At 35.0% G+C, this 18351-nt stretch overlaps 1 protein-coding gene across 4 annotated transcripts in view; it reads right to left on the bottom strand.

Annotated features, from left to right (window-relative positions):
• Positions 1-18351, bottom strand: part of PIGN (phosphatidylinositol glycan anchor biosynthesis class N) — a 107422-nt gene that overhangs the window by 14568 nt on the left and 74503 nt on the right. For 3 of the 4 annotated variants that reach the window (XM_025422116.3, XM_025422117.3, XM_025422118.3), the window contains 7 exons: positions 16282-16384; positions 9485-9587; positions 9076-9126; positions 7573-7659; positions 4701-4756; positions 4325-4400; positions 2404-2477 (listed from right to left, as the gene is read on the bottom strand). In XM_025422116.3, coding sequence (XP_025277901.3) covers positions 2404-2477; positions 4325-4400; positions 4701-4756; positions 7573-7659; positions 9076-9126; positions 9485-9587; positions 16282-16384 — 550 coding nt within the window. The remainder of the gene's footprint in view (positions 1-2403; positions 2478-4324; positions 4401-4700; positions 4757-7572; positions 7660-9075; positions 9127-9484; positions 9588-16281; positions 16385-18351) is intronic. The other variant, XM_025422119.3, reaches the window with a different exon arrangement.

Genomic DNA, 18351 nt, shown 5'->3' with positions numbered 1-18351 from the left:
AAATTCAGAAATGGACCCATAAGTATATGGGCAACTAATATTTGACAAAGCAGGAAAGGATATCTAATGGAAAAAAGACAGTCTCTTCAACAAATGGTGTTGGGAAAACTGGAAGCAACAAGCAGAAGAATGAAACTGGATCACTTTTTAACACTATACACAAAAGGAAATTCAAAATGGATGAAAGACCTAAATGTTAGACAGGAAACCATGAAAATCCTAGAGGAGAACACAGGATTTGACACTGGCCATAGCAACTTCTTAGACTCATCTCTGGAGGCAAGGGAAACAAAAGCAAAAATGAACTACTGGGTCTTCAGAAAAAAGGCTTCTTGGGGTGCCTGAGTGGCTCAGTTGGTTGAATGCCTGACTCTTGATTTTGGCTCAGGTCATGATCTCAGGGTTGTGAGATTGAACTCCACAACTAGTGTGGAGCCTGTTTAAGCCTGTCTCTTTCCCTCTTCCTCTTCTTTTGCCTTTCACTCCCTCTCTGCTTTTCACTCTCTTCCTGTCTGGAAAAAAAAAAAAAGGATAAAATGTTTCTGCACAGTGAAGGAAACAATCAACAAAACTTAAAGGCAACCTTCGCAATGGGAGACGATATTTGCAAACGACATATCTGATAAAGTGTTAGTATCCAAAATCCATAAAGACCTTATTAAACTCAATACCCAAAAAACAAATAATCCAGTTAAGAAATGGACAGAAGACACGAATAGATATTTTTTCAAAGAAGACATACAGATGGCTAACAGACGTGAAAAGATGCTCAACATACTCATCAATAGGGAAATATAAATCAAAACTATAATGAGATATTACCTCACACCTGTCAGAATGGCTAACACTAATACAAGAAACAATGGATGTTGGCGAGGATGTGGAGAAGGGAACCCTGTAACACTTACATTCTTAGTAGGAATGCAAACTGGTGCAGCTATTCTAGAAAATGATATAGAGGTTCCTCAAAAAGTTAAAAATAGAACTACCCTATGATCCAACAATTGTACTACTGGATATTTAACCAGAGGATACAGAAATACTGCTTTGAAGGGACACGTGCATCTCTACCTTGACAGTTAGTTTTTCATTGTGCCAGTCTTAGGACACAGTTACCACACACACACACACACACACACACACACACACTCCTCCACTTCTCAATCCACAGATTACCAGTTCTTCTTAAACCTTGAAATCCCTGCTAAAGATATGTATTCACTAACACAGATAGAAAGTACATGTCATTTACCACTTTTTTATTGCATCTAAGTAACTATTTCTTCTGTGATATTGACAAGGTATAAATGTTTTTACTGTTAAATTTATGTAAATATCCTGTAAAAACACTAAATTAAACTGGAAAGAAATTTCTACTATTTTTAAACAGTGGAAGAAAATCTTTTAAAATTATTACTGTTATTATGGCATATGCATAATAATATGCTAAACCCAGTTCTAGCTTAAACTCATCAAAAAGAACATGCAAATTTATGCTAATATTAGTTATTTCTTTCAGCATTGAATATGCCAGTTTGATTCAAGAATAACAGAGGTGCTAAGAAGCTTTGTATTTATCTCAAGTGTCTTTCAGAGAGGCTGATCAGTCCTGTGCTGATGAGGCAATTTCATTAGTTAAAAAAAGCAAAGTTGAGTTGGTAGCTTCTTTTCCAGAGTCTTTATTTATTTATTTATTTTTAGATTTTTAATTTATTTATTCATGTGAGACACACAGAGAGAGAGGCAGAGAAGAGGCAGAGGGAGAAGCAGGCTCCATGCAGGAACTCTGATGTGGAACTCAATCCCAAGACTCTGGGATTACTCCCTGAGCCAAAGGCAGATACTAAAACACTGAGCCACCCTGGTGTCCCCAGAGTCTTGACTGCTCCAGAAATTCCTCTAAACTTAGAATAATGCCCATCTCACTTGGCAAATATGTAGAAAATAAGACTGAGAAGCTATGTAAATTATTAACATGTAACACAGTTAAAGCCATGTAAAATGAAATGATGTTAACACATTGGTCTCATACATATTTAAGAAAAAAATCCAAAAGAAAACAGAATGATATCCCTTGTGTTTGTAAGCACAGCTATTATCTATAATAAACAAGTCATTAACTCTAATTTAAAATTTATGTTTTACTGTTTTCTAGGGAAGCTCTTCACCAGCTTGAATAATATTCTAATAACATTTTATTGTTGAGAAAGCATGTGTCTGCTAGAGGCTCTAATCAACTAATTTTCTCTAATGACAGCTGAACTCTGGCTATAAGGGTACAATCTTTTTTTTTTTTCCTCATTTTTATAATAAACATCCTCTGTTGCAGCATTGTAGCAATCATATATCTAGTCTCACTACCTGAACCTGGGCAAGTCCAATGCGTCTTAAACATCACCTTACCTTTTTGATGATAACTGGGTAGTTAACTGAACCGCTTCAAAAGCACACATCACAAGAACAAAGGGGATTAAAATCTGTTCAAAAGGACAACAAAACAACAAACCATGCCATGGGTAGCTGAAACTTTTGAAAAACTTAAAAATGAATGCTATTTTTGCTTATAGCAATACTTCAACTTCTCAAATTTTACCTATATTAGTGAAGAGCAAGCTCTGAAATAAAACCATGACATCAATGACATACAGAATATTGATGAAATGGATTTAAAATCTACATCAATAGCATATGTAATAAAAAAAGATAAATATCAACTCTCATTCTAAATAAAACCTCATACAAATTTCTGTTCTAACTTATAATTAATGACCATGTTCAAATGATTCTAAGAGAATATGAGAGGCACAGAATGCCCAAATCAAATAAATTACAGAATCTAGTAGTTTGATTCACAGATCCCTGAACCCATCTGGTCACTTGATACTATAACTCTACAAACATGATTCAGCTGCTCTGCCATTGTTTTTTGTTCAATTATCTTAATATAACTTTATTTCTGAGTATACAAAATTCACACCCACTGTAAAAAATTTATTAAGAAATTGAGAAAGGTATATTATAATTTATACTGGTTGAAAATCCATAATCCAGATGGATATCTGGATCAACACTTGATATTTTGAGATACTGCTTTCTAATAACCAATTGAAAAAAATATATATATATACTTGATGTCTAATAAGAAAGAAAAAGGATATGCAAAAGGAATGATGTTCAAGACTGTAAGATTCCTTCAAGTGAAGGATTTAAGGCTAAAATAGAGTTTGGGAGAACCTTCACTTTGGCCACATCAGTCAAAAAAAGCATCCAGTGCATTATGTTAGTAAAGCTCTGAATGAGGCTGTAGAGTAAAGATCTAGTATTCTAATTTAAACTTTTGTTTTTTACTATTTTCTTATTTTTAATGAAAGGCCAATGGTTTCCAAAAGAGTAAGAAAAGAACTACTACCATTAAAAAAAATAATTGAAAATTAAAGAAATAATGCATATTTTAAAATAACTCAGTAGGTAAAAAAATAAAAATAAACAAAAATTTACAAAATAACTCAACAGAAACTGGAACATGAGGAAAACATCTTTTTAGCATTTCTTAAGATTACATTTATACTAATGCAGTAACAAAAAAAAAAAAAAGGATATTGGTCCAATTAAGAAACACATACTTAAAAAAAAAAAGAAACACATACTTTTGATAATTAGTATGTATATGATCTGAACAGAAGGTAATTAGATTTTAGGCAAATATATACTAACTACATTAAATGTGCCAGGCACTGTGGTAAGACAGGCATAATGATGCTAAAGAAGAAGGAAAGAACATGAATTATATTCCATAGGAGTGTGAACCTCCAAAGCTGAGGAATTTGCCATTATCTTGGTTTTGTCAGCACCTAGCTGGTGCCTGCTGCATTACTGAATGTAAGCATTCAATGATGAATTTGTGGAGTGAATCAATCAATTCTAGGTACACGGATTATGCGAAAAGATTGTAACATGTGGGCAGTCTTGTGGGGAGCATATAGAATCTTTGGGAGCACTGCAGATCTGATCTGTACTGCCCTTCCCTACAGGCTTGAGTCATCTGTGATAGGACTTCCCAGGACTTATTCAGAATCTGTACTCCGTAGAATTTAAATGGGCTTAAGGATAAAGCAAAAATGGTTAACTATATTTTGGAGTAAAGCTAACGGGTCCCACCTCCCATTCAGCATTGTCTGTGAAGGTATCTTCTTTCCATGCTATTTTACTCTATCAGAATGATTTTATAGTCTTAAAGTCATGTAATGGTACATAATCTTAATGTCACAATGAATTGATAATCTTAAACAGTATCTTAAGTAAATAAGAAAATAAGAAAACTAACCTTCCACATCATCAGGGCTCCCATCATATAAGGACTAAACACAGTCAGAAAGCAATAGACAGAGGCAAGATCAAAGCTAAGGAACCAACATAAAGAAAAAAGATTTTAGAATTCACATTGTAACTTTAAAATAATGTTCTATTAAAATTAACTAACTTTAAATCAACTAACTTTCTGAAAACTACTCTTACTAAAACACAAGCAAATATCGTACCAAGAATATTAGAAAGCCACTAAAATGATTGGGGTAGATCTATATGTGCTGATACATACCACTCTCCAAAATATACCCTTTGCTATAAAAAGCACAGTACAAAACAAAATCCTAACTTGTATTATCTTTTATTATAAATATGCTGTTTTCTTTTTAAATTACCTGTTAACAGAAGCTATGTTCCCAGTTCCAAAAAATGCTGTCACTAAGAAGAAAACCTAAACAGAGTTAAGGAAATGCCAAAACAAGTCAGAATTCATACAAATTTCTCCTTCATTTAGAAAAGATATGCCTAGGGATCCCTGGGTGGCTCAGTGTTTTAGTGCCTGCCTTTGGTCCGGGGCGTGATCCTGGAGTCTCGGGATCGAGTCCCGTGTCGGGCTCCCGGCATGGAGCCTGCTTTCTCCTTCCTCCTGTGTCTTTGCCTCTCTCTCTCTCTCTCTCTCTCTTTCTCTCTCTGTCATAAATAAATAAATAAAGCTTTAAAAAAAAAAAAAAAGAAAGAAAGAAAAGATATGCCTATCCTACCACGAGCGTACATTGATTTTTAACCTGTACATTTGGCCATAAATTGTTATAAGTGAATGTTCCATTATATCTCCTTGCAAATGCATTTTGAAGAACCAGACTGAAGAGGCAAAATGTGCTAAGAACGGGAGGCATGGGAGCTTATCCTCACTTATTTTTCTTTTCTCTAGCAGAAACAAGTCAGAGTGTTGTTATCTGTAGTTGGCCACTGATGGTTTTTTAATAAGAGAACAGGAACCTAGTGGATCAGAGAGATATTTTCAGGAGAAATACTGTTTCATTTTATATACACTTCCTCTGTGCCTACTACATGTGAAACATGTCAGGATCTTTGGAAGACTCAGAAGGAAATAAGATACCATATTCTCCAATAATCCAACAGAGAATGAGACATGAGAAAACATTAGACATCTTTTTGACACTTTGTAAGCTCGCATTGATTTGTTTTAGTGCAGTAATAAAAGGCAAATATTAATCCTATTGGTGTCTAAGAACTAACTGCTAGGAAAATACTGTCTGGCCCATTGAAAGGACTTAATGAATGTCAGCTATTTTATTATTACACAAAAGTGGTAAAGAATTATGACAACTTTCAGTGAAAAAGTGGCATTTGAGTTGGTGACTTGAACCTCAAATGTACTCATGGATCTATTCATTCAAGCAATGAACTAACCAACCAACATTTATTGTGTCTAGTGTATGTCAGAGGCAGAGTCAGGCACCAAGAATATAAATATGAATAAAAGAGTCTCAAAGTGCTCATAAGTTAACTAAGATTATGGTGATCTATAGAAGTTTACGAGAGGCATTTTAAGGTAAACGGGGGAAATAAAAGACATAATCAGGAAACATTAAGAGCTGTGGTAGAAGCTTAGGGTTTATTGAAGGATACAGTGAAAGATAAAGCAGGAATACAGATTGATGGCATATTAATAAAAAGCCTTGAATTTTACTGTGGAGACAATGAAAAGCCAGCAAACATCTTAGGTGAGTGATACAAACAAATACCAGAGACAGTGAGATATTCAAGTCAGGGAGATAAATAATTACAGGCAGGAAATAAAACTGTGAAGCTATTTCAGTAGTTGATGTCAGGGGCAAGGAAGATCTGCATTGGTGCAGTAGGAGCAGAAATGGAAGAGGGGAGACAGTGGGACTTTAGAACTGGACAAGTAGTTAAATATGACAAGTGTGATGGTCTGGATGACTAGGAATATGGCCTCCAGAGAGAGACTTTGGGGAGGGGTGGGCAGTTGTTAGTCAGTTTGGGACATATATTTGGTGATGTCCAGCAGAATATTGGACATATGGCTTGTGAGGTCAAGAGAGGCCAAGGCTGGAGAAGTAAATCTCAGAGTTGCTGGCACAGAGGTGTCAATCAAAGCTATAGGAGAGGGTGATAATATCTAGGCAGCATAAGAGAAGGTTAAGGAAAAGGTAGAGCTTGGAGAAGAACATCATTCAAGATCAGACAAGGATACAGTACATTTTAGTGAAGGAGAATAGAGATAATACAAAAGCTAAGAGAACCTGGAACATGTCCTGGAGGTAAAGGAAAAAGAAAGTGAAGTCAACAGAGTTGAATGTTATCGTGGTCAAATAAAACTGAAGACCAGACTGTGCAGTCAGGGTATAGCCGCAGCAGGGACATCTGACAGATATTTAGAGCACTACTGTGTGCCACACTACCATGGGCCAGGTACTGGCTCAAGGCTGAAGGATATAGTATCTAGATGGGGAGAAAATGGTAGCAGCAACTACAGATTTTTCTTTCAAGGAGCTTGGTAGTAAACAAAAAAGACAAGATGAAATTATACTTTAGGGGATGCAGGGTTCAAGGGAAGAAGTGTTGATTAGCAGAGGGTGAGTGTAAGGACTCTGCAAAGAGACAGAGAGCAAATCTAAGGGCAGAAGCAAGAGGAGGGAAGGAGAGTACCACGCTAAGTTCAGAGGAAATACCTCCCTGAGAATTTCTTGAAGCTGGTCAGCCAGCTTTCCCAAAGTGAGACTTTATTTTGCCATACTGTCTTTCAAACTTCTGACAGTAAGAACTTCCACACAATATTGCCTCTGAGGTGGTCCAAAAACCTTGTCAGGTAGATGTTATAGAACATAAGTAGAGTATAAAATACACATAAAAAGTACAAACCAAACTCGTATCAGTGGTTTCTTCTGGATGAGGGAGATTAAGAGTGGAGTTGGAAATTGAAAAAAACTTTAGCTGTAATGTTTTAATTTTTTTTAATGTGTGACACGTGACCAAATATTAATTGTTGATCTCCTGGATGGTGGGAATACACACATATACATTCACTTGTTATATCATTCTGTGTGCTTTTTACAGTGTTGATGTTTTTTAAAAACATGGACTGTATGAAAAAATTATGGTTGAGAGAGGGGGGTTAAATGGCCTCCAAGTGGTCATTATTAAGTGAGCAGGCGAAGTTATCTTCTTCCTCCACTAAGTGGGCAGTTGCAGTGCCTTAAAAGTCCAAACAAAGGATACAAGGAAAAAAGCCCTCCGGATGTCATCCAGATAGAGATGTCGAAACTGGGTTATATCAAGATTACAGGTGAACTGGAGACTGGTGACCTGTGAGACAATAAGAAATACATGAACACACAAGAAGAGTTCACTTACTTTTACCCTCAAAGGCAATCTTCTAGTCTGGTATAATAGCTAGAAAGTTATCCTGTACTGACAAAAGAAATTAATAAAGCTATTCTTATAGTTTAATTACATCTTATTAAAATCTGCCAAAAGGTAGAATATGTTGCTAATAATATTGAACAGAGTTGTAGTATTGCTGAAAGTATAATAAAAAGGAGAACCAGGCTTTTCTTAATCCTATATAAATGCTTCACTTTTAAATCTCTATATAACTCCTACCTTTTTGAAGTCCTGATTTCTCAGAGTCCTGATCTTCTAAAACCCAGCTATGGTATTATATTAACAAGGCATGATAAAATCAAATATTTTTGTTTCTTTGTTCTTCTGTTAGAAATTATTTTCTCACTACACAAATGCAAAATATTCCTATTTTTGGTAAAATAGAAAGTCACTCAATTCCAACAAGAAGGATGTACTTTTGCTTAACCCCCTCACCCCAAAACAGAAAAACTCAGTTTAAAGGGAGACCTTCCTCTTCCTCTACTATCCATGTAATTTTCCAATAATTCTTTGGATGCTTTAATACTCCTTTTTATAGAAAGAAATATCTGTTTTCCTTTAAAAAACACAATTTAAAAAATGACACAATGGGGACGCTTGGGTGGCTCAGCGGTTGAGTGTCTGAGCCTTTGGCTCAGGGCATGATCCCGGGATCTGGGATCAAGTCCCATATTGGGCTCTCTGCAGGGAGCCTCCATCTCCCTCTGCCTGTGTCTTTGCCTCTCTGGGTCTCTCATGAATAAATAAATAAAATCTTTAAAAAAAAATGACACAATGAATCTCATTTTTAGATTTAATATTTATTCAATATTAAAATTTTAGTATTTACTATTATGGACAATCTGACCATTTACTTGAATCTGATCAAAACTGTTTTCATGTAGTTTTAATATTCCAGGGCTGAATGTTAAAAACCAGTAATTATTTAAATACTTAAATAAAGTTTCTTCATTATTGAAATTAATTTTTCTAAATTACCAATTACTCTGTAAGCTCAACTGGAACCATTATGGATGGATCAAGGGATCGACCATGAAGGTGTTTTTCTGCAATATTCGTTTTATCTGACCTCAGTAAAACTGTAAATATTCTATCACCAATTGCTTATAATTACCTTCAGTTCTAAAATAAAGGCAAGAGACATCAATTTAACTTTATAGCTCAGCATGATAAATGCGTCCTTAAAATTTACCTGGCTTTTAGCCAATTCAAAGTGTACTATGTTGAATAAACAGCCTAAGATTTGGACTGAGGCCACAATCACTACGGGGGCAGAATAAGCAATCTGGACCAGGACTACTAGAAAGACAAAAGCAACACTGAAAACACAAATGTTACCTTATGATCAAATTCATGAATTGACTTGTGACAACATAAATATCCTTGTGACTATAATAAATGGAAGGAAAGAAAAATTAGACATGAAAACAGAGGAAAATAAGATAGAGAGCATTCTTTCTCCTCCACTCCTTCACCTACATTGATGTTTTTGTACATTAGCGATTTTCAAATAATCTCTAAAAAAGCCCAACCTATTTAATGCCTATAAAAGAATAAAAATCACACTTTTCTTCTGTAAATCAACAATTTTCTTATAAACTAGTTAACTTAATTATTAATAATTAGCTTAATTATGACTGCCTTAAGTGGTACATAGTTTTTGATGAAATTACACTGCAACTTCCTTATAGAATAGGGAATATTTTAATATTCTCAAATAAATGCAACAATGATTTTGACAAACTACCTTCTGTCTATAGGAAACACCGGATTGCTGCAGAGTTTCTTGTTCCATCTGTATCCAGACGAACATTAAGCATGACAATACTAATGGAAAGAGAGCTTCATACCTAAGGGGAAAGGGGGTTTGGGATGGAAGTGGGAGGGTAGAAAAGAAAAAAATCATAAAATAAGTAAAAATGCAAATTTATCATAAGAGGTCTTTCTCAACATTAAAACAACCTTGATAATACTTCTTGTTACAATATCACAAAATTTAAAATTTCTAGGCCTTCCAGAAGAAGAAAGTGGGAAAGGAACATATGAATATGAACTCCAGCACCATCTTTTTTTGAAATTTATGGAATCTTGAGATTATAATTTTAAAAGAGATACTTAAACCATTTATAAGGTAAACAACAAATACATAAGAAAGAAAGAAAACATTAAGACAAAGGTATAAAGATAATGCCTGAGTCAAAATCATTAATTATAGAGCAAGACCAATGTCCCAAATTTTTTTAAAAAAATGGATGCAATACAGACCTAAATCTCTGAGAAAGAAAAAAGAGAGAGGGTGCCAATAAACACATGAAAATATATTTGACCTTACTGATAACTGATATGGAAACCAGAACAATAGGAAGATACCATATTCACTTACCACATTTATCTATTAAAAAGAGTAACGTCAACAAGAGTACAATGAAAACTAGCTCTCATACTCTCTCTATAAGAATAAACAGTTTCTGGAAGGCAATCTAACACTCTGCATCAGGAATCTCAAAAATATTTATATACTATAATCCAATAATGTCACTTCTAGGAATTTACCCTGAGAAAACAATCCAATATGGGCGCTAGAATTCTCAAATGAAGATGTTTGTTGTAATACAGGTTTCAGAACGAAAAAACCAAAACCAAAAACAAAAACAGGAAACAAGTGAGGGAGTGATTAAATGATGTACAGTACAGCTCTAGGTTAGTACAATGTGGACATTAAATATGTTGACAAAGGAGAAATGTTCATGAGATAAGATAGTGACAGAAGTCTTTTCTAAACGTCTTCCAGCCTAGTTGGGGATAAATGTGCCACCCTTGTAATCCCTCAAATACTCTATTATGGTTCTCACATGATTTTATTTTATTTTTAAAGATTTTATTTATTTCAGAGCAAGTGAGAGAGAGAGAGAGAGAGAGAGAGAGAGGGAGAGAGAATGAGTTGACGTAGGGGAAAGGGCAGCGGGAGAGGGAGAAGCAGACTCTCCACAGAGCAGGGAGCCAGACATGGGGCTTGATCCCAGGACTCCGAGATCATAACCTGAGCCAAAGGCAGACACTTAACTGACTGAGCCACTCAGGCACCCTAATTCTCACAAATTTTAATCACATGTTCACTGACATGCATTTCCCACAAGTTTATAAAAGCTCTGACTCTGCCAGTTTTGTCACCACTGCAGGCCCAGCCAACAATAAATATTTGCTGAGGGAGTTACTTAAGGGGAAGTTAAAACAAAATCAAACTAACCAAACCAAAACAAAAACTTTATTTCTCTCAATTTTTTCAACTATTGAACCCTATTCTATTTAGCACTACTTCCTAAACATGAGAAGCAAAAGAAGCAAGATGCTTTAAACTCTATCACTGATCATAAAAATAAAAACTGAAGATCAGGCAGAAGGAAGTATCTGGATTTAATAAAGCCACACAAATCACTTGGCATATAAGATGTAGAATGCCCAAGCATATGGACAGTTAATATATATATGAGAAAACCTCAGTAAAACAGGTAAGGAAAATTATACAAAGCCCTACCATTTTTGACCTATGAAAATAGCAGTTGGTGTTCTTATTTAAAAATGAAAATACCTGCCTTGCTAATTTTCCCCACTCTCACTGGAGGATGCAGAGAAAAGGGAACCCTCTTACACTGTTGGTGGGAATGTGAACTGGTGCAGCCACTCTGGAAAACTGTGTGGAGGTTCCTCAAAGCAGTTAAAAATAGACCTGCCCTACGACCCAGCAATTGCACTGTTGGGGATTTACCCCAAAGATACAAATGCAATGAAACGCCGGGACACCTGCACCCCGATGTTTATAGCAGCAATGGCCACGATAGCCAAACTGTGGAAGGAGCCTCGGTGTCCAACGAAAGATGAATGGATAAAGAAGATGTGGTTTATGTATACAATGGAATATTACTCAGCTATTAGAAATGACAAATACCCACCATTTGCTTCAACGTGGATGGAACTGGAGGGTATTATGCTGAGTGAAGTAAGTCAGTCGGAGAAGGACAAACATTATATGTTCTCATTCATTTGGGGAATATAAATAATAGTGAAAGGGAATATAAGGGAAGGGAGAAGAAATGTGTGGGAAATATCAGAAAGGGAGACAGAACGTAAAGACTGCTAACTCTGGGAAACGAACTAGGGGTGGTAGAAGGGGAGAAGGGCGGGGGGTGGGAGTGAATGGGTGACGGGCACTGGGGGTTATTCTGTATGTTAGTAAATTGAACACCAATAAAAAATAAATAAAAAATAAAATAAAAATGAAAATACCAAATACTGTGACGGATGTGATGAAGTAGGACCCCTCATTGGTTGCTGGTAATATAAACTGGCACTGTTCTGAAGACAAAAGTAAAAAAAAAAAAAAAAAGAATTCATACTCTACTGGCCCCCCTATACTAAATGTGAGAAATGAACAAAGGAAATAATCTAAACTATGTGGAAAGATTGTGCACAAAAACATAACTCAAAATATTATTTATGATAATAAAAAATAGAAATAAAATGATCAAAAATAGAAGAGTGGCTAAATAAATCAAGGTTCATCACCTCACAGAATACTAAATGTCCATTAAAATGATGGTTAGGAAGCCTATGAGCCACCTAGGACAACATTTCTAAAATAATGTTAGGTAAGGGGCACCTGGCTGGCATAGTTGGTTAAGCATCCGACTCTTTTTGACTCAGGTTGTGAACTCAGGATTGTAAGGTTGGGCTCTACACGCAGTGTGGAGTCTGCTTGTGACTCTCTCCCATTCACTCTGCGTCTCCCCACTGCACTCCTGAGCACTAATTCTCTCTCTAAAATAAATAAATAAATCTTAAAATAAAATAATGTTAGGTAGAAAAAAAGATATAAACTAGTACATGGACTATGCTATGTTAAAAAGACAATTACAGATTACAGGGGTAGGGTTAATAGGTGATTTTCCTCTTTATCCCTAGTTTCCAAAATGTGATCACTGCTATTTTTACAATGATTTAAAAAAAACTGAATAACAAATGTTAATTTAGAACGCCTGTATCCTAGATGTTCTTTAAAATTTAGTTCAACTTCCACAGGAGTCTTTGATGGCACCATGTTCCTCTACTCAAATTCTTTCTCTAGGCATTCTTTTTATCTTATAATTCCCAACTAATTAAGTCACAATAACTTAACTGTTGCATTCTGTAATTGCCTAATACTGTAAAATAAAGTCCTTATTTTATAGCAGCTTACAATTCTATTATACACGTGGGGTAAGCTATTGTTCTGCCTGTTTGTCTAGCTTTCAGGACACGAGAGAAAAAACAATTGTTGATTAATTGAATCAAGAAAGAGTATACTCTAAGCAAAAGTGGACCATGATTTTTAAAAAATATTTGCAGTTACATATGAAAGTATTCTTTCTTAATATATAAAAACATAAATTTCATAGTTCTACAAATAGTGCTACTGATTTATTTCCTTTCAGAAACTATAAACTATAATAATTTTCATTTGTAAAATGTAGATGAATATAGCTGATAAAGACATCTTCCTATGGGACTTTATTTCTTCAGACTATCAATATCTTGTATAAAATCTGCATATCTGAATTAATACACTGAAATACCAATAAAATGTCATCACAGACTCAGAGTGTACATAGTAAAACTTTACAAAATTAGGATCTACTAGTTTGGTCTCTGCAAATTCAACAGGGCAGAAAAGGCATTTAGCTTTGTATTATAGTTTGTTAAGCAAAGAGATGATATAAATACAATTTCAGTGAGAAATGTTTAACAATCTTAAGAGAACTATTTTCAAGCATTACAATAGCTTCTATTTGCATAAAAATAATGAAATGTTGATTAAAATGAATCTTCTTTATTCATTAAATCAAGGATACATTGTTAGAATTTAGAATTGCTATTACTGTATTTCTGTAAAGTAATAAAACTGCATTTCTTTTAAATAGCCTATAATTCTGACTGTTCACTAATTTACATAGAGAACCCCCAGACTGTCCAAATAGTGATGTAGAATAATAAGGTGGACTATCAGTTTTGCAAAACTGATTTGACATTGAAAACTGTACTAACTGAAATTGTCAGACTGTGCTGTTTTAGGCTATCTCTGTTGCATTTTCTCTAAAGGTAAATATACCTTCACAGAAGACATGAATGATATTTCTGATGTTGAATGATATTTCTTAATACATTCATTAATAAGGTCATACTCATTACTACTGTTCTGATTTTACACATGAGTTTTTGCTTTTTAGATTTTCTTAAAATAAATTTACTTATGGAAATATGCTTTGGTATCTTTATGACTATGAAATTGAGGATTTTTAAAAAAATTTTATTCATTTACTCATGAGAGACACAGAGAAAGAGAAAGAGGCAGAGACACAGGCAGGAGGAGAAGCAGGCTCCATGCAGGGAGCCCGACATGGGACTCGATCCCAGGTTTCCATGATCACGCCCTGGACTGAAGGTGGCGCTAAACAGCTGAGCCACCTGGGCTGCCCTGAAATTGAGAATTTAAAACACTATCATATTTATCCCCAATGTACGTTACATGATTAGCTCATTATAGATCACGAAATATTTTTTCACTCAAAATTCAACTTCAATCATCCTTTCTTCTTTCTTCCTTCCTCTCTAATCTAGTAAACCAGATCTATTTATATTTCTTAAATCTTCTGTATTCTTTTAAATGTGTTTATTGCTTTAGAATGTGAAGGCTCAAAAAAGAAAAGGGTTTAGTGATTATTAAGGGACTGTGTAGAAGTTGGCAAATATTTCTGGACCGTCTCAAACACATATCTTCTTAAGGCAACCTCTAGAGAAGATTTCTTAATGAAACTCGTGGGTCACCCCAAAATGGTGAGTTAAAATACAAATTATTTTTTTGCCTTCTTATCTAGACTAAAAACTAATTCATATATAGTTTGATAGATTCTGATTGTAACTAAATTATTTATTTTGAAATTTCACCAATAACAGGTCAAAGTGAAGTTTTGTTTTTGTTTTTAAGTAGGCTCCACACCCAGTATGGAGCCCAACACAGGGCTTGAACTCACAACCCTGAGATCAAAACTGGGCTGAGATCAAGAGTTGGACACTTAAATGACTGAGCCACCCACACGCTCAGAGAGTGAACAGTTTTAAAGTCTGATTCTGTTTATCACTCTTAAGAAACTGCTGATAGACTTCAAGTTTTATTTCAAAGTTTAAAGTTCTAAGTCTCAAAGAAAGCCTCTCTTAAAATCTTATTAGGTAACTGTTGAAAATTTCCATGTTGCTTTTATTACTTCTTCACATCTGTGTTTCAGAACTGGTTAGGCAGGGAGAAAGGAGGGTAGGAGGTGTATGGAGCTTTTTTAAGAGAAAGTTTCATACCACACTGGATCATATCTTATCTGAGGACTACAAGAACTCCTGCAGCCTAGGTCCACTTAGAAAGTTAGGGCCCATTAAGAAAAGATTTTTAAGAACATCGTTCTAATTCTGAGTTAGGGCAACTAAGTTTCCCAAAGAACGAACCCAAGTCTAGGACTCAAATGGCTTTACAAAATCATCTAAACTGGGAATAATCTGTTGATAGCACAATGGTGAAACCCTAAGTTTAGTCTAGTTGGGATTAAGAAACTGTGTTTGGGCCAAATTTTGAACTATCTATGAGTGGTGGTAATTTGATTTGTTCTATACAATGTTGTTACAAGGTACACATTTCTCACCCTCACAAACATTTAAGTAAGGATGAAATAAAATTCAAGCAAGTGAAAAATCCTTTTCTTCAAAGAAGATGGGGAGATTGTATCACTGTTCACTGAAATCTAAAGAACACTTGCAGATCTATCCCAAATCACGCTGCTAGTTTTGTTTTTGTTTTGTAAGAAAATTTAAATCTGGGATGCCTGGGTGGCTCAGTGGTTTAGTGTCTGCTTTCAGCCCAGGACTTCGATCCTGGACTGGAGTCCTGGGATCGAGTCCCACATCAGGCTCCCTGAATGGAGCCTGCTTCTCCTTCTGCTTATGTCTCTCTCTCTCTCTGTGTCTCTCATGAATAAGTAAATAAAATCTTTAAAAATGGATTCTTTAACTTTTGGGAAAATATTCTGAAAGTTTCTGAATCAAAAGGAATATTTGGACTAGGATATATTTAAGAGTAAGAATGAAAATATATTCAAATAAGTGAACAAATCAAGGGGTGATTTGAAATACATGAAAGAAATGTAACAAAGCCACAGTTCTTTTAAGTCACTGTTTGAGACTTCAAATTCCTACATAATCAATCAGAACTTTCTAATACTGTAGTGAAATGACATTTTAGCAGCTTTAGGAAGTAAACAGAAAGACAAAGACAACAGGCAATACTATGAAAATAAGAAAAAGAAAACAAGATTTAAGATCAAGTCATACACAGTTCTTACGAAATAGACAATACTTATGATTTATTCCTCAAGATTTGTATATTTTTCATTTCCAGAGGTAAAATATTCAAAGAGAAATGTCAATATCATTTGCCACTAAAAATTAAATTTTAAAAACAGTTTATACCCTGTGCTTAGCAGTAGGTAGGCTGACATCCAGGAAAGAAGTATGCTAAACAACCGCTCAAAGAGACTTGTAGGACTCAGTAGTGGTAGGACGAAGGAAGAGGCTGCAATAAAACAAAGCAGGACAGTGTCATTATGACATACACAAACACAGTGTATATGCATTTAGAAGTACTGATTCTAGTGTCATTTATAGAATTGTTTCTATGACCTCTCAAAATGGGCTATACTTGCCCTAACCAGTTTTGTGGAAATCTGAAACTTCACATTAAAAAAAAAGATTTTATTTATGTATTTATTTATTTTAGAAAGAACAACGACCAAGTGAGTGGAAAAGGAGCAGCAGGAGAGGGAGAGGGACAAATAGACTCTGTGCTGAGTATGGAGCACTACGACATGGGGCTTGATTCTACAACCCTGAGATCATGACCTGAGTGGATATTAAGAGTTGGGGGCCTAACCGAATGAGCCACCTAGGCGCCCCTGAAACTTCACATTTTTAATTCAAATTACATTTCATTATTTTACTACCTTTTGCTCAGATTTTCTCAATTTTGTCTAGTCTTGCTCACTGTAATATTAACCCCTAAATGAGTAATTTGTTATTTGCTAATATAAATAATAAAAAATGTAATACAACATATTGTTCCAGAGTTAGCAAATTTTCTCTTAATTAGGCATTTAGTCCACAGACAACTTATTCCCCAGAAATTGCTTTTTCCTAACCCCCTTCTCCTCTTCCTAAGTTTTCCCACTGTGAAGTATGCACTGAGAGTGGTAGTGTGCCACCTAGAAAATGAAAAACAGGAAAGTATTTCCCCACATATGAGGGTTGTAATAAGAGTAATCTTAATAAATGAAGGAAACCTTCCCCACAGGACAAGAAAGCAAGTACTTCAATAGGAGAGCCACAAAACATAAACTCCTCATTTCTATATTGGGAAGGAAATATGCCTAAGTTCCCCATCACCCTAGTTAGGCAGGAAACATATATGGAATTAAATGCTCTTGAGTATGGAGACAGATGACTTGGGATGAAACTCTGGCTGATTCATTTATTAACTATTTAACTACAGGGCAAGTTTATGAACTCATCTAAGTAGTATTCCTAGCTGTCAAGTAGAAAACATATAAATAAGTTGTTGTGAGGTTTAAATACAACTTTACCTGTAAAATGCCCTTTGAACATAGTGTGAGGGATACAGTAGGTGCTTAGTAAATGTTAGCTGCTGTTATTATTACTAATCAACATCTACTAATAAGTTAAATTTAAAGACAATCTCATTCAAAACAAAGTCACTGCAAGATGTAAGAATCTGAATGTTATATTGATAGTCCCTTTGACAAATACCTTCTCTTTTTCAGGTGTGATAGTCCAGTACTGTTATCAGCAGATACATATTTTAACAGAAAAAAAGTGACACATTAAAATTTATTATAAAAGCCAGCCCAAATGAGACATCTTCTGTAAAACTCTATTTTCTATCCTTGTTTTACTTTTGTCTAAAAAATTGATGAGGTGATAGAGGGAGAAATAAGAGTCCCCATTCTGAATGACATATGTTAGAACAAGTTTTATAACATTTAATCCATTTGGAGATCACAGCACATTAGCAAAAAGTGCTCATTGGAACTAGACTATGGTGAATCAGTGCCTGGAAGAGATTTCTGGAGATACTGCTGATCTACCTCTGAGTGAACTATTTCACACCTTACAGCATTTGGTAGGCATCCTCTAGTAGTACCTATCTCTCTGAGTCTCAAGGATGAAATGTCTTATCTAAAATATATGCTTAGCCCAGAAGTAAACCCTCATATACACAGTCAACTAATATTTGGCAAGGGAGCCAGTAACACTCAGTGGGGAAAGGATAGTCTCTTCAACAAATGGTGTTGGGAGAACTAGATAACCACATGCAGAAAAATCTTACACCATTCACAACAATTAATTCAAAATGGGTTAAAAAGTCATGCATAAAACTCTTTGGTGAAAATAATAGGATAATATTAAGAATAACACTGATCTTAGCAATTTTTTTTGATATGACACCCAAAGCACAAGGAACAAAAG

This window comes from Canis lupus, chromosome 1 (assembly GCF_003254725.2).
Source record: "Canis lupus dingo isolate Sandy chromosome 1, ASM325472v2, whole genome shotgun sequence".
In the NCBI taxonomy this organism is placed as follows: Eukaryota; Metazoa; Chordata; class Mammalia; order Carnivora; family Canidae; genus Canis; species Canis lupus.
Note: the sequence above shows the minus strand (reverse complement) of the source record. Positions and strands in the feature narration are given on the sequence as shown.